This window comes from Hyperolius riggenbachi, chromosome 9 (genome assembly GCF_040937935.1).
Source record: "Hyperolius riggenbachi isolate aHypRig1 chromosome 9, aHypRig1.pri, whole genome shotgun sequence".
NCBI classification, from domain to species: Eukaryota; Metazoa; Chordata; class Amphibia; order Anura; family Hyperoliidae; genus Hyperolius; species Hyperolius riggenbachi.
In genome coordinates, this window is record NC_090654.1 from 244,947,209 (window position 1) to 244,972,612 (window position 25,404).

The 25,404-nt window shown below is 43.9% G+C and overlaps 1 protein-coding gene across 7 annotated transcripts in view; it reads left to right on the plus strand.

Moving 5' to 3' along the window:
- The window catches only part of SYNE2 (spectrin repeat containing nuclear envelope protein 2), a 573,116-nt gene that overhangs the window by 169,318 nt on the left and 378,394 nt on the right, over positions 1–25,404 (plus strand). For all 7 annotated transcript variants that reach the window (XM_068254236.1, XM_068254237.1, XM_068254238.1 and 4 more), the window contains 9 exons: positions 1,172–1,263; positions 2,295–2,418; positions 4,577–4,734; positions 8,730–8,877; positions 13,499–14,128; positions 15,288–15,850; positions 17,457–17,627; positions 20,744–20,894; positions 23,739–23,897. In XM_068254236.1, coding sequence (XP_068110337.1) covers positions 1,172–1,263; positions 2,295–2,418; positions 4,577–4,734; positions 8,730–8,877; positions 13,499–14,128; positions 15,288–15,850; positions 17,457–17,627; positions 20,744–20,894; positions 23,739–23,897 — 2,196 coding nt within the window. The remainder of the gene's footprint in view (positions 1–1,171; positions 1,264–2,294; positions 2,419–4,576; positions 4,735–8,729; positions 8,878–13,498; positions 14,129–15,287; positions 15,851–17,456; positions 17,628–20,743; positions 20,895–23,738; positions 23,898–25,404) is intronic.

A 25,404-nucleotide genomic window follows, 5' to 3' on the forward strand; every position in this document is an offset into this window, starting at 1 on the left:
CCAAGCATAGGATCCAAGAAACAGGTCGCTGCAACCACTGCACCTACTGTGATCGGGAGCACCAAAGAGCCAGGAAAATGCAGTAGATAAGATGTCCGCTGCACCGATCTCAGGATAAAAGTCTAATTTTTGTTGAGGCAATTGTGGACAAACAGGAATACAGCTCACGCGTATCGGAGCAAACTTATGGCTCCTTAGTCATAGCTATGACTAAGGAGCCATAAGTTTGCCATAAGGAGCCATACAGGGCTGGGCCGAGGCATAGGCTGGAGAGGCTCCAGCCTCAGGGCGCAGTGTAGGAGGGGGCGCAGAATTCATTCAGCTGTCATTCCTAATTGTGTTTTAAGCAGAAAGAAATAAAAGGGGATACATGGCAGTGATTGCAAGCCAGATAACTAGATATTAAGGTGTTGGGGAGGTTGTGGGCCCTGTGGCGCCTCTTAGTCTAATAGCAATCAGTGTTTGATGGCTCGGGTGGCAGGGATGGAGGGGCGCACTTTGGTGTGGAGGACCTTGGGTGCTGGAGGACCTTGTCCCGGCTCTGGAGGCATAGCTATCATCGCTATGACTAAACTGCTCCGATACGCGTGAGCTGTATTGCTGTTTGTCCACAATTGCCGCAACAAAAATTGGACTTTTATCCTGAGATCGGTGCAGCGGAATTCTTATCTATTACATTCTCCAAGCATAGTGTTAAGTCGGCCATGCAGGAGTCAATTGGAAAGCTATAATTTCTAATCAATCATTTAAATGATTGTATAGAAATTTAGCCCTGCCAATAAGGCTCAGTTCACACTGGAGCAGATGCAAAATGGTGCGGTAAAGTACATCCGTTCAGGATGCGCTGCACTCCGTTGCACATCCGCGCCTTCATTCACATCCGCTCCGTTCACGTTGCCACCTGTCCGACTAGACTGCTGACATTGCCACTTAGTGCACTGCAAGGGAATAGCTGGTATACAGGTTGGAGCCTGGTAGAAGCATGGGGTTCCCCATTGGTTTGCAACAGACCAATGAGAATCCTCCCATGCAAAAGGTAGGATTTCATTGGTTCATCATTGTCCATTGAACAAAGTCTACTTAATCGATATATTGAACCTTCTTACTGTATCAGGTCGAGAGATACGTTTACTTTTACATTTGTATTTATAATTGTTTTTCTTTCTCTCAGATTTCTGCATCTGTCAGTGCGCACCAGAACGGAGGAAGTTTTCTTGACAGTAATGAGACAAATGGTTCTGGCCTTGATGCGCTGTTGCAGAAGTAAGTACACAAATCTGGGAGTGTACAACATAGTCTTGCTGTAATAAAATGCTTGCATAGTGCTTCTTTGTATTTTGTGTTTAACCTCCCTGGCGGTATGATTCCCGCGGCCGGAGGTTTTTTTAAACTTTTTTTTTTTTTTAGCATGTAGCTAGCCTAGCGCTGTTGGGGAAGGGGGTTGTTAGAAACTTACCTCAGTAGTAGAATTGGAAGATCCTCCAACAGCCCACCGTTCCAGCAGAGTCTGTTTCTACCTGTTAGCCTTATTACGCGATTTCTCTGTCTGTGAGTGGCCACGCAGGAGCCCATCTGCACTGAGCATGCTCAGCTAAGGTCTGCACATGCCCACTTGAAAAAAGTGCATGCAGGAAAAATGATATGCATGAGCGGCTTTGTCCTATTAGGTACAAGGGGAGCTCACTCAAGTATGCCCAGTCCAGGTGCGCTCATATAAGGACGGAAGCATGACCAGAAGATGAGGAGGGTCCCAGTGTTGGATTAGTGAGCTGTTAGAGCATCCAGCTTCCAACTACTGAGATATGTATCTATATTTTTATTTATTAATCTCTTCAGCTCCACTTTAAGGGCCATATGCGATTCACTTTTTCACCTGAGTTTTCTCCTAGGAGATAATTTTTCAACGTCTTTTTAAAATACATTTTCAGCATTTTGTAACCGGAAAAGTACTAAAAAGTATGTGAGAAAGCACTATCAAAATTATTTTAAGTATTTTCTTGCTAGTTGGTGGCTTAAAATTCTTTTTATTGACCATTTTAAAAATATCCCCTTGGAGACAAACTCAGGAGAAAAAGTGAATTGCATATGGGCGTTAGTCTGTTGTCGCAAAACTAGCATTTCTTTAGAAACATGGGAGTACTGAAGCAGCACATTGAAATGATGTTCGGTCCATTTGACATAAGGATGACCGGAGATTACACAGAGCCTGTGTGTGAGACCATTATTAGAGGCTATTGTTTCTCCATGGCCATGGGCTGTCAGGTAAAGCTAATGTTTGTTATTTCATTGATCAGGTATGAAGCCCAGCATGGAGATTTGGAGCTCATCTTGCAGAGCTGCAGAGAGAATCTCGCTGCAGAGAGTCCACGTGAGGCTCAGGATGTCACTGAACTCCAGATAAGACTTGCAGATCTGGAGGTAAAGGTCGCTGTTCTGCCACCTCTTGGCTCTTCCACTTACTGCTTCTTATCTATGTATAAAACTTTCCTGTACGCGGCTGGATTTATACTTTCTCCACCTCATGGTACGGTATGTTGCTGTTCCCTTTCCATGTGCAGAAGTGCCCCTTCCGTTCAGGGGCGTAATTAGAAATCTCTGGGCCCTCATGCAAAACCTTGGATGTCCCCCCCCCCCCCCCCGTGTGCAGAAAACGTATACAGAATACTGACAGACGAGTGTGTTCCCAGGTGCTATTACCAGCCCCCTGCAGCAGTCCTGTGCCCTCGGAGCCGCTCTGGAATCCTTCGGTCCCCCGCTGTCACTTAGTTTCGTTTTTGACAACTCACCAGTCGGCTGGCCGCCATGCGTATTATTGGACGCATTCCCTACTGCAATTAGCGCTGTTGTGGACCGCAACGCGTCCAAAAATACATTCCGCACCCGTAGATATTCGGCAACGCGTATTTTTGTACGTGTTGTGGTCCGCAACAGCGCTAATTGCAGTAGGGAATGCGTCCAATAATACGCATGGCGGCCGGCCGACTGGTGAGTCGTCAAAAACGAAACTAAGTAACAGTGCGGGACCGAAGGATTCCAGAGCGGCTTCCGAGGGCACAGGACCTCCCTCCCCCCCCCCCCCTCCACCCATTCAGTTAAGGTTCCCTTTAATGGCTTGCCTTACAAAAAATGCAGTTTGTGTTCAGAAGGAACCTACTAGAAGAGCGGTATGGGAACTGTCACTTTCTAGAGGTTCCCAAGCTGTTATTTTGATTCAGGTTTCACTTCTTAGACAGTCACTCACCTGGAACAAACTTACAGACCGTGAAGTGTAAAAAGCAACCATTCTCATGCATTCTCATAGGATTAAGGAAAAACATTAAGTGGACAAATAAGAAATGTGATCCTCTCAATGCTGCACGGCATATCCTAACACAACTCAAAATGTGATCACTAAACGCTTTTTGTAGTGATAAATTAGTGTTTTTCACAGCAATTTCTAATGATCCTAAAGCGCTTTTGAATTTAATGCTAGTTGTACAGCGATTCAGAATTATTTTTTTGTGGTTTTCGGGAAGTAAAATAGCTGCAAAATTGCTTTATATAGGTTATATTTTCACACCTTGTCATAAAATGCCTTTTTACACCACCAGCAAGTGAGAAGATGCTCAAAATAATTTTGACAGTACCACCAACCAGTTTCCACCAACTTTTAGATACTTTTTCAATTGTAAATTGCTTAAAAGTTATTTTAAAGAGAAGATGAAAATTATCTCCTAGGAGATAACTCGGGAGAAAAGTTAATTGCATATAGACCTCTGTTTCTTATGAGGGCTAAAGCAAGACATGACACAGCCAATCGGAGCCTTGCAAGTCTGTCACCTGCTCAAACTGCATACATTCTACTTTGAGAGTTCTGCTACCAACAAGCATCTCTCACTTCTGAAAATGCTGGGCTTTTTAAAGCCAATTTGATGTTAGTTATCCTTTTTTTTTTAAGCCTCGTACCCACGAGGTGATATTCGCAGCGATGTTACTCAACTTCAGGGAACATTGTTTAACATTAGCATATTAAACGATGTTGCCCCCCCTCGGCAATCGCGCATTGTTAAGTGTCGGACACAGCGGATCGGATCGTTAAGATCCCTTATGACTCAGCGCAAAGTACTATGATCGCTTACTTCCTGTTCTCGCCCGTCTTGTAGTCACATGAATTTGTGAGCAGAATGAGGCGTTGCTTAACGACCGTTGTAAATGGGATGTCGCTGGACCCGTCGGGTGGTGAGTATGTAGCTTTAGAAGAATAGTCGCCAAGGTCTCTTCTGTTCAGTAAGATCCTTCAGACCTTTTCACATCACACTCCAGTCTCTGTTTATGATCAGTGACTGTCTGGGATTGGTCAAGAACAAAACAGCAGCAATGTTGATACTGCATCTGGCATGTTTGTTATTCTGTGACTGTAAAAGATATTTGCAAATGCACACGCTACATCTGTCTTTGATCCTCTCATACCACTACACTTGTCTGAAATTCAAATTTCCATATTAAACTGTATTTGCAAAACATTTACAATTCCCTCAGTAGAAAAAAAAAACCGGAAAGAAAAAGATGTATTAGTTTGTTTTCATTTGCATTTCAGCTTTTACAGGAGGAGCTGAGGGAAAGCTGGAGGCAGTTTGAGTCCTCATCATCTGCGGCTGAGAGACTCATGGATACCAAGGAGAAGAAGACTTTTTCTGAAAGGAGGTCCGCCCTTCAGTGGGAAGTGGAAGCTGTTACTGAGGATTTGGCAAGCAGGTTTGTGGTAGAACGTGTAATCATAGCATCAGAATTCATTGTGGATTAGACACTGAATAAGAATACGATTTGTAAATTATACTTTTTGAAATTGTTTAGTCCTGCAAAAGTTTCCAACTGAAGAAATGTTAACTATTCGCTAAATATTCTGTCTAGCCAAGTCTCTACAGTTCTAAAGGAATTAAACTATGTACACATATTAAGCCTGGTACACACTTTCAATTATAATTGGCCAATCACTGACGAATGTTAACATCTCCATGTAGTATGAGGGTTTACCTACACAATCTGCTCATAGTATTCAATATCTGTTGACCCTTGAACTACATAGATGTGGTAAAATAGGTCAGTGATTGGCCAATCATAATTGAAAGTGTGTACCAGGCTTTAGGTTTCCCTTGGCCACATTATTGTTCCTGATTGTTTTTGATTCTTAATTGATTAGCACTACTACTACACTTAATTATGTTCCCCTGACAAAGCCCCTAAAGTATATGAGGTGAAACATGTTGGCTTAAGTGGTGGGATGGTTATGTGTTTGTAAACTGGATGGTGTAATGGTTAAGGGCTCTGCCTCTGACGCAGGAGACCTGGGTTCGAATCTTGGCTCTGCCTGTTCAGTAAGCCAGCACCTATTCAGTAGGATACCTTAGGCAAGTCTCCCTAACACTGCTACTGCCTATAGAGCGCGTCCTAGTGGCTGCAGCTCTGGTGCTTTGAGTCCGCCAGGAGAAAAGCGCAATATAAATGTTATTTGTCTTGTCTTGTCTTGTCTAAACGTACATTCATTGCGGGTGGAGCAGAGGGAATAGTATCCCACTATTTTGTGTACAAATTTGGTTGTTTTAAAATGTGGCTTATTTGCAAATCCCATCCTCCTACCCAGTCATTGTAACATTACAAGCAATACAGGTGGAATCCATTGTAAAGTTTTAATTAAAGGAACACTATCAATACCCAAGTGTTCTAAAATGACAATGTACAAATAATGTCTAAGTAGCTGTGTAAACATCTTCCTACTTTTCATATTAAATATCGGAGGCAAAAGCTGTAATTTGTTGTGTACAGGTTGTAGCAGTATTGGAACAATTCATTGCCGAAGAGGTGCTTCAATTTTACACTGCAAGTGCTGTTCTTTGCATGGGGTGAGACTACAGAGTTATATGAAGCTGTGGTGTCTGATTTCACACACCATTACAAACAAGAAACATTTCCTCTGCTCTAGTGCAGACAGCTCAGTCAGAGAGACAGGCAGCTGCAGTCACACACAGGGTTAACACAGACGTAGTGCAAGGGATTCCCCCTCCCCTCAGGATTTACTGGCCCGTCACCCTGCTCAGCTTGGCCATCAGTTTTGTGTGAAAGTATTTTGATAACGGTAAACAAAAATGTAAGCCGTGAAATGTATACACCAGCACTTCCCAAACCATTCCTATCTCATTTGAAAAAAATATGTTAATTGATAGTTTTAGTAATTGCCTCCTACAACAGGCATAAATTGTGTGTTTAGGAAAAGGAGGGAAAAAATAACAGAGACAGATATTCACAAATAAAGGTAGCCATGTAGATGATCCAAGAGAAGAACATAGACCCGCAACTCAACCTGGATTTTCATGCAGCTGTGCTGCTTTATTATATTTTATCAAGAGCTCACAAGTTGCATGACGTTTTGGTCAGAAGACATTTATCAAATGCTGGCCCATTACATGTTACTGTAAATCTTGTTGAAAAAAGTGATGGAACCACTGCTCTACTACCTTCCGTTAAAACTGCATAACAAAATTATTTTTTGATCCAGAGCTACACCCTGTTGAAATTATATTGCTTAATGGATACCCAAAGTGAAATGTGACATGATGAGATAGACATGTGTATGTACAGTGCCTAGCACACAAATAACTATGCTGTGTTCCTTTTTTTTCTTTCTCTGCCTGAAAAAGTTAAATATCAGGTATGCAAGTGGCTGACTCAGTCCTGACTCAGACAGGAAGTGACTACAGTGTGACCCTCACTGATAAGAAATTCCCCTTTTTATCTCTTTCTTGTTCCCAGAAGCCATTTTCTGCTAGGAAAGGGTTTTATAGTTGGAATTTCTTATCAGTGAGGGTCACACTGTAGTCACTTCCTGTCTGAGTCAGGACTGAGTCAGCCACTTGCATACCTGATATTTAACTCTTTCAGGAAGAGAAAGAAAAAAAAAGGAACATAGCATAGTTATTTGTGTGCTAGGCACTGTACATACACATGTCTATCTCATCATGTCACATGTCACTTCGGGTATCCTTTAAGCCTGGTACACACACCCAGTTTTGATTGGCCAATTATTAGCCAATTTTACCACTTGCGTGTCGTGTGAAAGCTTACCTACAAAATATGTTGACCTTCATGCTACATGGAGGTGGTAATGTCGGCCAGTCATTGGCCAATCAAAATGACGTGTGTACTAAGCTTTAACGTGTTAGGAGAAAGCCCTCCCCTTTAAGGTTTCTATTGATTCTTTAACATGATGGATGGCTTCACTGACCAACATGAGACCATTGGATCCTGTGCTCAGTTTAGGTTGTACAAGTTGACTTCAGGGCTGCTTTAAAGAAGCCGGCCACAAATGTGAAAGAATTGATTTAGTGGTTGCCAGAGGTAACCACCTTTCGCACAAGCAGTCTAGGAACTACACTTAGTAGCTTGACATTCACACAGTTGCCGCAGATATCAAGGTGGACCACAGATGCCTCAAGCAGTTAAGGAACTTTCTTTGGCTTCAGTCAGGAATACAGATGCATATTGTTTGCAATCTTCCTTATCAAGAATACGAATATCGTCATATTGGCATTACAATGCAATCAGAAGTCAGTCCTATCAACTGACCTAGGTGTGGCCTTTAGGAAAAAGTCTCCAGGCTACGTGAAGCAGAGAACCTACAGCAAACGTAGGTCCGTTAAGATAGAAAGACAGTCAGCTAGAAAGTAAAAGGGAAGTCCCTGTAAACTATGAGTTGCTGTTATATACCAGTTTACCAAGGGTTACTTCTGAACGTCAGCCTGTGGGTGTGCTGTGAGTGTGTTTTGCCTGTCAATCACATTCTCAGCTTGCTATTGGCTCCCATGCGCATGTGACTGACAAGACCCAATGCTCAACCTTGAATGTCCCCAGCCATACATGGTGCTTCCTTCTGTATTACCATCAAAGGATGTTTTATGTTTCTGCTGTGATTGTTTATACTTTATAGGCCAAAACAGACAGGTAGTCTGCCCGTGAGTGAGACTAAGCCCTGTTTGACCTTTTCTACCAAGCAAGATGTACCACTTAAAACCTCAGAATTGTCTCTCTAAAATGTCTCTTAGCAGTGGAGTAAATTTGAAATTGGTACTCACCTGGGGCTTCCTCCAGCCCACCGTAGGCTGCGAGGTCCCCGGGCGTCCTCCTGGCTCTGTACTGGGTCCCTCTGGTGGCTCCGTTAGTGGCGACACTCCCGATGAGTGTCAGGCCAAGGCTTCCTGATCCGTGACGCTACTCGTCATCACGCCGGCTGCTACGTATCATCGTGGCGGCCAGCGTGACAATCCTACGCATGCGCGGTTTCCTAACTATGAACTGCGCATGCGCAGGGCTGTCACGCCGGCCGCCGTGGTAACGTGTAGCAGCTGACGTGATTACGAGGAGCGTGACGGATCAGGAAGCCTTGGCCCGACACTCAGCTGGAGTGTTGTCGGTAACGGAGCCGCCAGAGGGACGCAGAATGGAGCCAGGAGGACGTCGGGGGACCTTGCAGCCTACGGTAGAGTGGAGGAAGCCCCAGGTGAGTACCAATTTTAATTTTACCCCACTGCTTAGGGTGCCTTTAAAGGAGAACTCTGGATATACAGTCTTCTTGCTGAATCAGTGGTCTTAAAGTAAATGAGGGATATATATTTAAATTGCAAGAACTTGACAGATTTTTACAAGATGTATTTGCAATACCCCAAATCTCCTAACTGAAATAATTTCCTTTTACCTAGGATGCAATCTCTGAGCGTTACTATAAACGTTCTGCTACCTATTGAGCAAGAAATCTCAGTTCTGTGTGAATCAAGCCTGCAAACTCCTGTCCAGGAGATGGAGAGATTCCCCATCTCTCATATCGACACAGTTTATCAGGAGCTCCAGGTAAAAGCATTTTGCATTCAACAAAGTCTACTTTGGAGATTGTGTGGTTTGAAACAAACATTGTGGTCTTGCTGCTCAAACTGCAAGGTCAGTCCACCAGGGAGTCAACCAGTCCCCACCCGGATCCTCCAAGGGTATGGAAGCGCAAAGTCCAAATAGAAGGAAGACTGGGTCTCTACCTGGATTTATGCAAAATTAGCGGATTTATTATTAAAGTACCATAACCACTAAAAAGCACAACGTTTCCTCCAGAGGCCTTTCTCAATTGTTACCTTGTCACATCAGTGCACTGATGTGCACTAGTGGTTTCTTCTATTGGATTGTGTGGTTTGAACCATCTTACCTGAGCCCCGGCCAGAATCCCATCGCCTCTGCCGGTGTGAAGGCTCAATAAAATGCTGCTTAACCACATGCTTACATCCCACTAGTGACCAGGCAATTTTTTTCAAATTAGTGCTCTGCAGCTTTAACCTCCCTGGCGGTCAATTAAAACCACCAGGGGGCAGCGCAGCAGTTTTTTTTTCAAATTTTTTTTTAAATCATGTAGCGAGCCTAGTGCTAGCTACATGACAGCCGCTGAGCAGCGGCATTCCTCCACCCCCTCCGATCGCCTCCGGCGATCAGGCCCGTCAGGAAATCCTGTTCTGTCCCGTTCTGAACGGGATTTCCATTTGGGCTTCCCCCGTCGCCATGGCGTCCACGTCATGGACTTCGTGACGTCAGAGGAAGTCCCGATCCACCCCTCAGCACTGCCTGGCACTGATTGGCCAGGCTGCGCAGGGGTCTGGGGGGGGGGGGGGGACACCCTCTAACGTGGCGAGCGGTGGCGAATTGGCGGGGAGCGGCGGCGATCAGTGAGTTCACGCAGCTAGCAAAGTGCTAGCTGCGTGCAAAAAAAAAAAAATTACGCAAATCGGCCCACCAGGGCCTGAGAAATACTCCTGCGTGACATAGCCCGAGCTCAGCTTGGGCTTACCGCCAGGAAGGTTAATGGTTCGCTGCAGAGCCATACAACTGAGCACACAAATTAATTCCCCCTCCCCCTTTTCTGAGAAAACTCTGTTGGTGGGCTCTGATCGCTGCTGTGATGTTTATTTATTTTTTTGTTTTTTTTTACATAAATGTCTTTTTTTTTTTTTTTTACATTTTTATTAGTCCCCCCCCCGCCTGCCAATCAGGGCGATCCCTTCTCATAGGCATCAGCAATCTCCACCCCCAGGACTTGACGCCAATTGGCGTTACGCAGTCCTGGGGAGCCACCTTGCGGCTGCCGATCGGCGTTAGGCGGTCGTAAGGAGGTTAAAAGCCCATTAAAAAAAATTAAGTTAGATTTAAAAAGTACAAAGACAGCATATTCATTGAAACTGTTCTATTTTTGTATGAAAAATGTATACTCATCATGAATTTGATAGCAGCAGCATGTTTCAAAAAATGTTAACCGAGGGACAACAAAAGAAAACTTGTTATGCTCAAAGGACAACTATCACATAAACTCTCATTCTGTAAATTCCACATACCTATACAGCTTTTAGGTTAAACTGGGCACTATACTAGCTATATTGGGGCACTATACAAGCTATACTGGGGCACTATACTAGCTATACTGCGCACTATACTAGCTATACTGGGGCACTATACTGGCTATACTGGGTCACTATACTAGCTATATTGGGGCACTATACTAGCTATACTGGGGCACTACCTACCTATACTGGGCACTATACTGGCTAAACTGGGCACTATACTAGCTAAACTGGGCACTATACTAGCTATACTGGGGCACTACCTACCCATACTGGGCACTATACTAGCTATACTTGGACACACTGGGGGGATTACGCGGCCTGCACCAATCCAGCATTTCCTACTCCCCGGCTTATATTGGGGTCAATTATTTTTCCCTGTTTTTTCATGGAAAAGTTGGGGGGTCGGCTTATATGCGGGTCGGCTTATATGCGAGTATATACGGTACCTATACAGCTTTTAGGCAGTAACAATAGAAGACTTTTCTTGTGTCATTTATGACAGCTTGTGTGAAGGGAATGCCTCCTACATCAGAGCCCTGCTTTCTGAGTTGGTGACACATTGCAGGGCTATACCATATAGATAGGTGCTAGTTCCCTGTCATTATGCATAGAGGAATGATTTGCTGTTTATTTCTGCCCTGCCCTCACACACTGCTTCCTCACAGATCATATGAGCACAGAACAGATTTTACAACAGCAGCATTTAAAGAGGATTCTTACTTTATTCATGTTCTTGAATGCTTACACCCACCATTCAGTATGAGCTCTTCCTGGCTGTAATCTTGACTGTTTACTTTAGAACTGTGTGAAGCAAAGAGAGGCACATGGACAAGCACACAGAGTTGCAGCTGATGCATTATGTACATACTATTTTGATTCTATATCTCTGCTTTTCATCATTCTGAAGACATTTCAGGATTACAGCCAGTAAGGGCTGTTTCTGTATGCTGGATGTGCTGCGTAATATGTTGGCGCTTTATACATACAATTAATAATAATAATAATAATAATAATGTGCTGGATACATATTAAATAGAACCCGAGGTGTGTTTGAAGAATGTTATCTGCATACAGAGGCTGGATCTGCCTATACAGCCCAGCCTCTGTTGCTATCCCAAACCCCCCTAAGGTCCCCCTGCACTCTGCAATCCCTCATAAATCACAGCCTCCCTGTGCAGGCTGTGTTTACATCTGTAGTGTCAGTCCCGGTTGCTCCCCCGCCTCCTGCATAGCTCCGGTCCCTGCCCCCATCCCTTCCCTCCAATCAGCAGGGAGGGAAGGGACGCAGGCGGGGACCGGAGTTCTGCAGGAGGCGGGGAGAGCAGCAGACTGACACTATAGAGATAAACACAGCCAGCTCTGACAAGCTGTGTGTCAGCAGCGTGACTGTGATTTATGAGGGATTGCAGAGTGCAGGGGGACCTTAGGGGGGTTTGGGATAGCAACAGACGCTGGGCTGTATAGGCAGATCCAGCCTCTGTATGCAGATAACATTCTTCAAACCCACCTCGGGTTCTCTTTAATGCCCACTGTAAAAACTTTTCTCTGTAAATGTCATATTTTCTTCACATAAGTTTTTTGAAAAGGTGAAAAAAAGCCTCTATTACTATTAGCTTGTAATTGCTAGAAATATATGTGGATATTTAGAATTTTAGTAAATTTTAATAGTTGTCCATTAAAGGAAACGGGGGATTTTTTTTTCCTTAAAAAAGCATACCTACTTACCTGGGGCTTTGTCAAGCTCCTGGCAGCTTATGTATCCCTTGCCGCAGCTCTACTGCCAGCCAGTCTCCCGGGGTTTCCTCTGCAGCCACTCGCAGGCACAGAAGTAGCAAATTTCGTCATGTCGGCGTCTGCAACGGAGGGGTCCTCCGGGAGACCAGCTGACAGTGGAGCTGCAGCTAGGGATACATAAGCCGCCAGAGGCTGGACGAAGCCCCAGGTAATTAGATCTGCTTTTTTCTAAAATCGCCTTTAGTGTTCCCCAACCCTGTCCTCCAGGCCCACCAACAGTACAAGTTTTGTGGAAATCCACACAGGTAGTTAATCAGCTCTGCTGAGACACTAATTACCTCACCTGTGCATGTTTTTTTTTTTTTCTGCAAAACATGTACTGTTGGTGGGCCTTGAGGACAGGGTTGGGGAACTCTGCTTTAAAGGATTCCCGGAAGTGACATGTGACCTGATGAGATAGACATGGGTATGCACAGTGCCTAGCACACAAAGACTATGCTGTGTTCCTTTTTTTCTTACTCTGCCTGAAAGAGTTAATATCAGATATGTAAGTGGCTGACTCAGTCCTGACTCAGACAGGAAGTGACTAAAGTGTGACCCTCACTGATAAGAAATTCCCCCTTTTATCTCTTTTTTTGCTCTCAGAAGCCATTTTCTGCTAGGAAAGTGTTTTATAGTTGGAATTTCTTATCAGTGAGCGTCACACTGTAGTCACTTCCTGTCTGAGTCACGACTGAGTCAGCCACTTACATACCTGATATTTAACTCTTTCAGGCAGAGAGAGAAAATAAGGAACACAGCATAGTTATTAGTGTGCAAGGCACTGTACAGACACATGTCTATCTCATCATGTCACATGTCACTTCGGGTATCCTTTAAAGTTAACATGAGGCAGGAAAAAAAGCAGATACTTACCTAAGAAGAGGAAAGCCTCGATCCTCCAGATGCTTCCTATGTTCTGGAGACCACCCTTGAACCCTCTTGTATATTGTGACTGTGTTCCTCTTCATGCACGAGTTGGGGCCGTGCTGCTCCCTCGCGAGTGCGGCCACACCTGCACAGTAGCAGGGATGATTTGCATATTCAGCAGTGATGCATTGAGGGACAACTCAGATGCTCACTCCAACCTGAATAAATGCAAATACGTTCTGTTTTAAGAAGGCAAACTGCTGTTTTGCCTAGCATTTTACTAAGGAGGCCTTTTGATCCCTTTCAGCCCCTTACAAACTCCTGGGGGGATCTGGTTCACCATTAGCTTGCTGGGCAGTCTGTAACTCAAGATGAACCTTTGTGAATCAACCCATATTATTCCTTTGAACCCTGATAATATTTTACTGCCCTTCATCCCTTCTGTTTTGCAGGAGATACAAAGTTCTGTCGAAGATCAGATTCAGCAGTGCGACAATCTGGAATCTGCTGCCGAGGTTACTGACCCAACAAGTTCTGTTGATGCACAAGCTGTTCAGTCCATTGTTCAGCAATACAAATTGCAGCTGGAAGCCACAAGTGAAGCCATGAAAGAGCGAGAGACTCTTCTGAAGGACCTGCAGTCTTTCTTGTCTTCTCTGGCAAAGGCTAAGCGATCCATCCAGGAGGAGGTTACTGTGAGGGGAATGGGCAGAAGCACTATTCTACAGAAGCAGAAGAACCTGGATTTGCTGGAACAGGAACTGCAGAGGTTGAGGCAGGAGGCTGAAGAGCTTGACAACCGTTTGGTACCAGCAGAGATCTACTTAGAAGATCCAGAACATGGAGGGGAGACCTCCTGCCAATTGATGGTGGATGGATTCTTCGGAAAGATAACGGTTGCCAAACAGGCCGTTTTGCAAGAATTAAGGGTCTTGGATGATGAAGTGGACTCTGGACTAGTGCCACTGAATGGAGCAGTAAATAGTAATTTACCATCTGATGAGGAGGTGCTTCCACTTCACCAGGAGGAGATGGAACGATTTGGTGTATCAAAAATTAAATCTGTTTTGCAGGAAATAAAGGTATGGGTTTGATTTGTATAAGTCAGATTTATTAAGTTGCCTTTTTTTGTACCTGTTCTAGTATGTCAATGTACTTTTTGTAGTGCGGTGCTCAAAACTGAGTCCCATACTCCAGATGTGGCCTCACAAGTGATTTATACGGAGGGAGTAGTATACTAGCATCTGGAGACCTTTTTTTCCCATTTTAAGCATTCCGGAATTGAATTTGCTTTAGCTATTCCTCCTACAGTTCCTTAACTTTTTATCAACAAATATTCTTAAAGCGGATTCGAGATGAAAAACTAACTATAACAAGTAACTTGTCAATATATCTTTTCAAAAGTTTAGATAGTTTACACAGCACATCTAGCTGCAAACAGCTTCAAAAGTTTATGATGATTTATTCCTGTGATACAGTGAGGGCAGCCATGTTCTGTTTGTCACATTACACACAAGCAAGCTGATCTGCATCTCATACATAGACATATGACTATGGTAGGGATTAGATTGTGAACCCCTCCGAGGGACAGTTAAGGGACAAGATATTCTCTGTACAGCGATGCGTGAGAAGTCTAGAAATACTAAATAATAGAATAATAGTGTCTCCGCAGTAGCACGGAGCCACTTGTTCACGGATGGAGGTGCTTTCATGCTCACTCGTAGACACTCCCTTTTGGAAGAGGTTCCGGGGTCTCAGCGCTGAAACTGTGAAGGAAGTGGGGGAAACATCTGGATTATCCAGAGTAGGGGTGAAACTACAGTAGAGCAGCTCCTTCGACCACAGAGGGCCAAGAGCTGTAAGGGAGCTCCAACTACTACGTCACTCCCTCTGATAAAGGGGTCCATCCTTCAGATCAGGTGTTTTTGTGGCAACACTTGCTATGGGGGTGAAGATCCTGTTGTCCACACTTGTTTTATGATCCTTGCAAGATGGGCCCCCGGGCTGCGAGCGTCAACAAGGGGAGGCAAGGGAAAGGGTGTGGACACTGGGGGGCCCCATGATTTGTAGTTACGCCCCTGTTCCAGAGGCTTCCCTCTACTGAGGTAAATGTCTAAATGGGGCACTTTTTTCCTTACATAGACTTGAAGCTGGAATGAATGGATTGCATCTTTCTGATCAAAAGTAGAATTTTCCTTTTATAGCTGTTCAAATTCACAAAGATCTGATTTTGTGTTTCAGGAAGTCCAGAACACCTTCGAAAATGAGATTCAGCAATGTGACAATTTGGAACCTTCAGTCACTGGGCCTTCCTTGAATCAGTACAAGGAAGAATTACAAGCCACTAGTGAAGTCATCAAAGAACGGGAGAAAACTCTCAAGGCTTTGGGAGAGTTCATGTCTTCTCTAAAAGCAGCTAAAGCGTCCATTGAAGCTGAGTCTGTGGTCCAGGTTATGGACAGAGGGACTCTACAGGAGAAGCAGAGCAGCCTCGAGGCTCTTGAAAAGGACATTTACCTGCTTGGGCAAGAAGCTGAAAAGCTTGATGACAGGCTTCAGTCAGCTGAGATTGTCCTGGAAAATCCAGAATACGGAGGAGTGACGTCATGTCAGAAAATGATCACTGTGTTCTTTGATAAACTGGAAAGTGCGCGCCAAGCAGTTCTGAGTAAACTCCAGATGTTGCAAGAGGGAGAAGTCCTGGAATCTAGGCAGAAAGCCTTGTGCAAACATATTGAAGACATTCAGGGACAGGTTGATAAAACTGGTCTTCAAGATCCAACTATTCACGCTGTACAACAGAGGTAATGTAACGTGCGATGGGGTAGATACTATTGCAATGCTAGTGATGAGTACAATTAGAATACAGTCTGGACAGCGCTCCAGCTGAGCAGTTGCCACAGGCACAGAGATGAATTAAAGCAAACCTGAACTAAAAATAAGCATACAAGATCATATGTGTTGCTCAGCTTTGCGATGAGCAGCCAAGTCTGTCTCAGTCAGGGAGGTGGGAGACCAAGCAGGAGGTGTACAATAGTGATCAGCCAAGGTAACTCGGCGGATCTCTGAATGTGAGGCTTTGTAATCTGAGGGACATCTGTACACATGACATATTTTTTTGTCATCCCAAACAATTACAATCAATTGCATCAGGTGATGGAAAAAGTTGCGTGTAAATAGCGTAAAGGGAACCTTAAAGAGACTCCGTAACAAAAATTGCATCCTGTTTTTTATCATCCTACAAGTTCCAAAAGCTATTCTAATGTGTTCTGGCTTACTGCAGCACTTTATACCATCACAGTCTCTGTAATAAATCAATGTATCTTTCCCCTGTCAGACTTGTCGGCCTGTGTCTGGAAGGCTGCCAAGTTCTTCAGTGTTGTGGTTCTGTTATGAACTCCCCCTTCCAGGCCCCTCTATGCACACTGCCTGTGTATTATTTAGATTAGTGCAGCTTCTCTCTTCTCTCTTATCTTTTACAAGCTGGATAAATCGTCCTCTGAGCTGGCTGGGCTTTCACATACTGAGGAATTACAGACAAGGGCAAAGCTGTTTGTAGGAGAAAAACGAGCAGCCTGACACTTCAGTGCATGAGAACTACAGGGGGAAAGAAACACACAAATGATCTCTTGAGATTCAAAAGGAAAGGTGTATACAGCCTGCTTTGTATGGATGTATTTTCTATGTGTGGACATACTGTACATCAACCTACTTCCTGTTTTGGTGGCCATTTTGTTTGTTTATAAACAAACTTTTAAAAACTGTTTTTAACCACTTTTAATGCGGCGGGGAGCGGCGAAATTGTGACAGAGGGTAATAGGAGATGTCCCCTTACGCACTGGTATGTTTACTTTTGTGCGATTTTAACAATACTGATTCTCTTTAAGTGACGTGACATAATGAGATAGACAGGTGTATGTACAGTGCCAAGAACACACATAAATATGCTGTGATGTGTTTCTTCTGTCTCTGCCTGAAAGAGTTAATATTCAGGTATGCAACTGACAGTTTTTCTCCAGTCGGAACCCAGTCAGATTACTGATAAGGAATTACAACCATAAAATACTTTGCTCTAGGAAGCCCAGTTCTCTGCCAGGAGAGGATAAATAAAAAACAGGTCAATAGTTCATATATTTGAGCACTCTGAGACACAGAGACAGACTGTCATTCAGCTGAGAGAAAACAATAAATCTGCTTTTTTAAGTTTTTAAACATAACATAAAACTGTGGGGTATCTAAAAGTCATTTTTTGAGTAGGAGGATAGATACAGTTTTTTATGCCTTCCCTTTATTTTCACTTAAGGATCATTTTAATCTAGGGTATAAAAAGCCAGAAGAGTTTCACATTTGTGGAACTATATCAGTTTGTAGCTTTTCAGCTGTAGAGTGACTCCTGTACTTTAATCCTAGGATGAAATCCTTGATAAAGCTGGAGGAAAAGCTGGAATCGTTTACAAAGGAGAAGACGTCCCTCTCGGAAGAATTCTGGGAGTTTCTCCAAACGTCACAGATAAAGGATGCCAGCGGATGGGAGGAGTGTGAGATGCTGTGGGAGGAGACTGTGCAGTACATCGCTCAGAGGTAACAGGAAGACTCAGTAACTACAAATCATGCCCCACTGACACACACACACACCAGCAAAACTTTGATGAGCCCCTAAGGGCCCGTTTCCACTAGTGCGACGCGATTTCGGCCGCATTCCGACGCTTGTAAAAACGCATGCGGGTGCGTTTCCGCATGCGTTTTTACCCGCGATTTCGCGTGCGATTTCGCATGGCAGGGTGCCATGCGAAATTAACCATGACACTGCCAGGGCAAAATAACATTGTAAAGTGTGCGAAATCGCACGCGAAATCGCGGGTAAAAACGCATGTAACAAACGCATGCGTTTTTACTATTAAATACATTAGCGGCGATTCGCACGGATTCCCGACGCAGGCGAATTCTGCGGGTCCCGCCGTGCAGATTTGGCCCGCCGCCAAATCGCTCCCGCACGCCGCACATGTGGAAACGGCCCCATCCACTAACATTAGGTATGCGAATCCGCATGCAGTGCCCGCATGCGGATTCGCCCTAGTGGAAACGAGCCCTTAATGTTAAAAACTTTTTGTTTGACTCTTCTTGGTGACCCTCACAGCCTTACAAGGCTCCTGAAACAAGTGTGGCCATCAGGATCTTCACACCCATAACTTGTGTAGCCACAAAAACACCTGATCCGAAGTAGCAGAGAAAGGGAAAGTTAATAGTTGGGGGCACTCCCACACTTCTGGTCCCACCTGCAGTCGGAGGGGCTGCTCCCCCTGGCACAATCATTCATCCAACCACACAAGCCCGCTGCCTGGGTGTCACCCTGGACTCGGCCCTCTCCTTCGCCTCCCACATCCAAACCGTAGCTAGGGCCTGCTATTTCCACCTACGCAACATCTCCAAGATCCGGCCTTTCCTGACCCCAGACACTGCCAAACTCCTTGTCCATGCCCTCATCTCCCGCCTGGACTACTGCAACTCCCTCCTGTCAGGCCTCCCTCAAAACTGCATAGCCCCCCTACAATCCGTCATGAACGCAGCAGCCAGACTCATCCACTCCTCCCACCGCTCTGTCTCCAGGACTCCCCTACGCAAATCCCTTCATTGGCTTCCAATTCACTTCAGAATTAGCTTCAAGATCCTATGTTTGGCCTACAAATCCATACACAAGTCCTGCCCAAGCTACATCTCTGACCTGGTCAGCAGATATACACCTGACCGCCCACTTCGCTCCTCCAACAACCTCCTCTTAACCACCCCACGCATCTCGCACTCCCATGCACGACTGCAGGACTTCACTAGAGCTGCCCCCATTCTGTGGAACTCTCTCCCACTGCCCATCAGGCTCCCTCCCACCTTCAACACCTTCATAAAAGCACTCAAAACTCACTTTTTCAAGGAGGCCTACATCAACTCAACGCTGCCCTAATCCTTTCTGCCAATAACTTCTTGCTGCACCCCCTCCTTTTGTGTCACCAACCCCTCCCTCTAGATTGTAAGCCTTTGGCAGGGCCCTCTTCCCTTGTGTATCATACTTGACTGTGTGCACTTTACCCAGAATTTGGAACTTGTTAACACTACCACTCCAGCTTATGATCTGGCATTGTACTACTGTCTGCATTGTGTTGTGTATCTTTTTGCTACTACCGGTATTGTTGTATCTATTGTCTATTACCTGTATTGTTCTGTCACCCCTGTTATCATTGTCTGTAACCTTATTTATTGTACAGCGCTGCGTAATATGTTGGCGCTATATAAATCTAATAAATAATAATAATAATAATAGTTACTCCCCCCGGGAAGACTACACCACCCAGTCTTTTCTACTGAGGGCAAGTCTGGAAGAGAGAAGATTTCCTCAGCACTGGTTTATCTCAGACGAGTTACTAGAGATCCGGGAATAACTGATGCCTTCTACACACGCTAGGTGGTTCTTGGCCGACTCTGCTGAGAATCTAGTGTGTGTGTACAGCAGCCCCCCTGTCACCCTTATTTTATCAGCAAGAGATCAAACTGCATTTACCATAAGGCACTGTAAGCGCGTGCCTACAGGCGACTGATGTTGGAAAGGTGGCTTGTTTCCCTCCCCAAATGCCTCTCTCCCTCCTGCCCTATGCAGAGTCCTGAGCAGAGTGTAAATGAGAGGTTACTCACTTGGATCTCTGCATTCCACTGATGAGATCTCCCTTCAGTCGGGGGCACCTCTAGCTACCTAATATTTGGGGGCTCCTCTAGCTACTCGCTCCCTTGCCCATCTAGCTAGACCAAACCAAGGGAGAAGTGACAGCTGAGCCAGCCAACAAACTTGCAGTGCGATTCGGCAGGTGTTTATAGGTCATGGAAGGCGGAATCTAGGGTGCCAGGACACCTGTGCCTATAGGCTCCTGTGATGTAAATCCGGGCCTGCCAACAATGCATGCAAATTTAATATAAAGTGCATTGGATTGGATTGGACCAATTCCAAGCTGCGTGCAACATTCATTAAATGTACACGCATTCAGCCATTAGGAAGGGACTTGTTCCTGACACTGGAGGACTTCCTTCTGACCCTCTTTACCACCCCTGGCTGTAGCTGTGGAATGTAAAATTATTTATTTCCTTACGGTTCCTTCTGAAAGTAATGTCTGAGTATGTACATTATCACCATGCTTGTATTCGGTTCAAAGGATAATGGTTATCCATTGGTTCCCTAGACTTCCCGGTAATGGTAAATGCCACTTCTCACCTGTTCTAATGTTGATTATGCAGGAAGAACTGCAGCGCTGCTTGATCTGTGCAGCTAGTAATTAGTGTTGGGACCAGGTGGTTTGGAAGCTGAACAGCTGCATTCTGCATCATTTCAGCACCGGACAGCGGGACAAGATGCATTCCATTTACTGGTAGCTCTGATACTTCCTACTTTCAGCTTGGAACCAGGAAGTATCAGAGCTAAATGAGACACACCCCATCCTGCTGTTCGCTGTTGCAATGGTGTTAAATGCAGTATTGATTGCAAAGTATTTTTTCCAGGCATTTTAGGCATTAAGTTTTTCTTAACCTTAAATCACAAAATGATTTGTGTAGCATTGCTTTATGTCACAGTAACTTGTAACTTTTTTTTGTTTTTATTTATGAAGGTGAAATTTCACTTTAAAAAAATGCTAACTAGCAGTCCACTTATTTTCCTGCAGCAAGGAGCAGTGCCAGGCGGTGATCGATCTTCTCCGCAAGTTTCAGAGTTACAAGACGGAGCTCACTTCACTGATACAGAAAGCAGAGATGTTGCTATCCCAGCAGTCCTCCTACACGGGGAAGGAGAACCTCCAGAAAATTCAGAAAAAGGTATTTGCCTTGCACACAGCATCTTTCCTAGAGAGTGTCACGGAACAGCCGTGAGAAACGCAGGCGAATCGGGAAGATTTGCGCAGTCAATTTTCTGATCGCTTCTTGGTTAGATTTGCCCAGTCATTGCAGCAACAGAATGACATTCCTTCTTTTAAAAAACAGATTTTTTTTTCACCTTTTACCAAATGGCAGGAAGCTTCAGCAGAAGTGTCCCAGGCACCCAGCTGTGCTAAGGGCCCATCCATCAGATAAGTAGCCTGGCAGAACCAATTTAGAGGAAGGAGAGTGAGACTCCCCGGCCCCCGATCACAGCAGGAAAGCCGACAGCCTGCTGTCCTAGCTTCAAAGAGCCTTCACCTAGAACTGACCTGCTGTTACTCCTAGATGTACCGTATATAATATTCCATAAACTGCTATGTGTCATATTTCCTGTGTTGCCAGGCTGGCAGGCCCTCCAAACTCACAGAGCATGCCGGGCCTTGCCTGGCGCTGGTACTGAAAAAGTTTCAGAACATTCTGAGGAAAGGGCTGCCAGTTAGGCAGTTCGAAAGTGCCCTGATGATACCACAGGGGTCCTACCCCTAATGTTTGGTATCAGGGTGCTGGGTAAATCGGGACGGACCTGAAAATGTTAGTAAATCTGCTCTGACCTGTACGGTTCTGTGAGATAGAGCCCATATATGGTTAGATATGATTTTTGGTCCCCAGGGGAAGGGGGAGGACTCATCTCATGTTCTAAGGGGGTGTGCGGTTCCCGCCCTCACTCCCTCCTACTGGATCAGGGGTATAAGAATGGCAGAGGACCCAAGATCAATGTCTTCCACTTTGAACATCATCCTGATTACATCCTTGCCAGCTTGAGGACATGCTGGTACCTGGTTTGTTTGGACTTTGCTACTAAACTGAACTGAACTGAAACCAAGAACTTTATGAGTTTTCCCAGAATGACATATTTCCACGAACTTTATTTTCTCCCTTTTATTTTCATACTGGCTATTAATGTTCCTATAATTGTTGATTTTAAAAATTTTCTGTATATATTAATTATTTATATTGCGTTTTAATAAACGACCCTAAGGTCATTTGTTTATTCAGCTACCCTGCTATTCAGCCGCACAAACTGAACCCTGACTTCTGAAGAGTCGCTACTATTGTTGCTAGCTAGACAAAATATAGTGTGTTTAACCGTTTTATTTGCAGGTCTAGAATCAGCCAGTCACTGGGCTCCTCTGTCCCATGGTACCAGAGGTGGTGGCAGTTATACCCTGAAATAGTAATAATAATTACCGTAACTCACAGGCTCCCTTCTAGTCGGTCCCCATCGGTTTCTGCGCACCGATTGCGACCACAGCTTGCATGGTCTGTGTGCTGAAAACGATTGGAATGCATTGTGCGGTCCGGCCACTAGGGGCCCTGTGACAGAGAGTAATTCTTCTATCTGTCAGGTAGCGGAAGCCAAGTTCTCTCCCAATACTTGGATGAAAGGTTCCTGTAAAATCCAGATCCTTCTTCAACTTATCTACCTGACCTTACTCTAACTTATCTCACCTGACCTTACACTAACTTATCTACCTGACCTTACTCTAAACTTACTTTCTACCCAATGCGTCTAAACCAAACCTCTCAACCTGTCTTTAGGCTAAACCTAAAAACTGACCCTTACAGCTAAGCTCGCCCCTGATCTGGTGATAAACTCTGTCTTCACTCTTTTCATGTGCCTAACCCTAACATCCACCCTTCAAGTGATGGACATATCTTACCTGTCTCCTGGCCTATTGTTAGTTCTAACCCACCCTGATGGTTTTTCCCTACCAGCAAGCCTAGTCGTGCTCTAAAGCCCTAACTTGCCTCTAGGACATTCCTGGACCCTCACACTAAGCAGCCAACCCTAATTTTGCCTGAGGGTAATTGTACACATGTAACTGTGAATAGCCAGTTTATTAAGTGAGATACAGAAAGTCTTATGATATCTTTGCATTGCTTCCCTACTGCAGTGGTGTAACTTTACCCATAACTGTGCAACATTATTACCCAGAAAGCTGAACACTCTTCATGGTGGACACCACATAACATAAAAGAACTATTGGTAATGGACTCCTCAACTTCTCTTACTCACTTTTGATTTTTCAAAAGAACATTAAAGTGTCACTGAAGCAAAAATAAAAAAATAAAACGAATATATAAGTAATAGAACGTTAGTAGCAAATAAAGGGGCTCATATTTTTATTTTCAGTTATATAGGTTTTTTTTTATAACATTGCATCATTCTTTAATATTTACAAACTACAATCTGTATTTTAAACTATGGAACAGAGCAGAGATAATGATCATTTGAACTTTCCTGCAGTAAAACCTTAAAAAAACAAGAAACAGTGAGAGACAGGTTGAGATAAGTGCTTCAGAAATCAGCACTGTAGCTGGCCAAGCTTGGTAGGAGAGCTCAGAGAAGCTCTTTTGCATAGATAACAACTGAAGTTTCCTAACACTTCCGGTGCCGGAAGTAATATGATACTCTTTTCCTTTGCTACTAATGTTTTATTTGTTAGCTGTACTACACATACAAATCATCATCTCATAAATGTATTCTCACTTCAGATTCCCTTTAAAGACATCTTTTTTGAAGCTTAAAATGAGAATCTGATGGGCTTGTTTTTTTTTTGTTTTTTTTTGCACCTCAGAAAGCGCAAAAGTGATTATTTTGGAATTTTGGAAGAGTGCATGGTGGTTGTATTTGTATAATATTTGGATATAGCGCTTATGTTTAATATATTAAATGCTTATCAATCTGATGTCCCTTTTACTGTACCCACACCTGAAATGTTCTGTCTCTTCCTCCCCCAGGTGGAAGAGGTAAAACAAGACTTTGATGGTCATGCTGAAGACATTGAGGAGATCAGCAGCATCTGCAATAAGTTACACAGTCAGATCAATAGGATCAAAAGCTTTGAAGAATCTCCGTTTCAGGCGGAAGCCAACACCATTATCGACAAGTGGTTGGATGTATGTATTTCAGTGGCATAGTCTGGAGAAAAGATTCTGTTGAGAGCTTGTATATCTCACTCTGGGACAAAATGGGAGTGATGATGATGAAAATAATTTCTTAACATACCAACCCGCTTCTGAATTTCAGCCTTGTTATAAAGCAATGCTGTTTTATATTATTTTTCCCTCCTCTGACAATCGGTGAACTGTAAAGCCTCATACACACTCTAGTCTAAACTTGGCCAGTCGGATCTGTCTCTGCCAAGAATCTGGGTCCCAGAAATATCTGGAGTGCCATATCATCCTTGATGATGTTATGTTGAAGGCATTGCCCCCCCCCCTTACTCCGCACACGAAAAGCTGCTGGGTTGGGAGCTGTACTGTCGTTCCTCCCTCCCCCTTAATGCAACAGAACCTATCACTAATAGGAGTAAACGTACGAACTTGGAACAGCATTCCAAAGCATTTGGAGCAGAACTTGAATTTGTACTTATGTGGTCTGCAGTGTCTGTGTGGGGTGGTAACTCGCCCTTGTTGCCGTTTCTGTGTGCTGCGCTTCACGTCGTATTCCATCCCTCCGATACTTCCTCCTTCTGGCTGTGACGGAGGAAGTGTAGGAAAGATGGACATGAAGTGCAGTGCACAAAGGTGGAAGCAAAATTTAGGTCTGCCACGTACAAATTTGAGTTCTGTTCTGAAGTGCATATGCTTGTCCATAGTCATTAGGCTTTGGCTTGATGACTTCTCTATACAGCACCCGCCCCAAACTGTTGGCCAAGCATGTGTGTATGTTGGTGTGGTTGATAAACACATCTTATTGCATGAATCATCTCTCATTATTTATTGTTCACCTTATGTGTACAAAAACTTTTCAGCACATTCTAAACAAAACAGCCATTCACCACCCAATTTACCTCACTTTTCTTACTTAATTTTTAGTAATTTTTTTGGCTTGTTGGATATATAAAAGGTTTTTAGATAAGTCCAAAACAGTTTAGGGGTTGGATCATAAAACTTTTCTTTGATTTTTTTTTTTATGCACTTTTTTATGATTTATCTCTCCTTAGCCCATATGCAATTACATTTTTCTCCTGAGTTTTTCTCTTAGGTGAAAATTTCAACTTGTCACTCAATAAAATATTTTATAAACCAGCAGCAAACAAGAAAATACTCTAAATAATTTTGATGGCACTTTTTCACCTACTTTTTGGTACTTTTTCACTTGTAAAGTGCTAAAAAAATTGTTTTAAAAAGATTAAAAAAATGATCTCCTAGGAGAAAACTCAGGAGGGAGGGCTCTCTGTTTTTCACCTAATCTTTGTCTCCAAAACACCCAACAAGCAAAAAAGTCCCAGGCCATTATGCAATTCCCATTTTCTCCTAGGAGATAATGTTTCAACTTTTTCTTTTAAAATAACTTTTCAGCAGTTTGTAATTGAAAAAGTACCAAAAAGTAGATGAAAAAGTACTGCCTAAATCATTCTGAGTATTTTCATGCTTGTTGGTGGATTGAAAGGATTTTGTT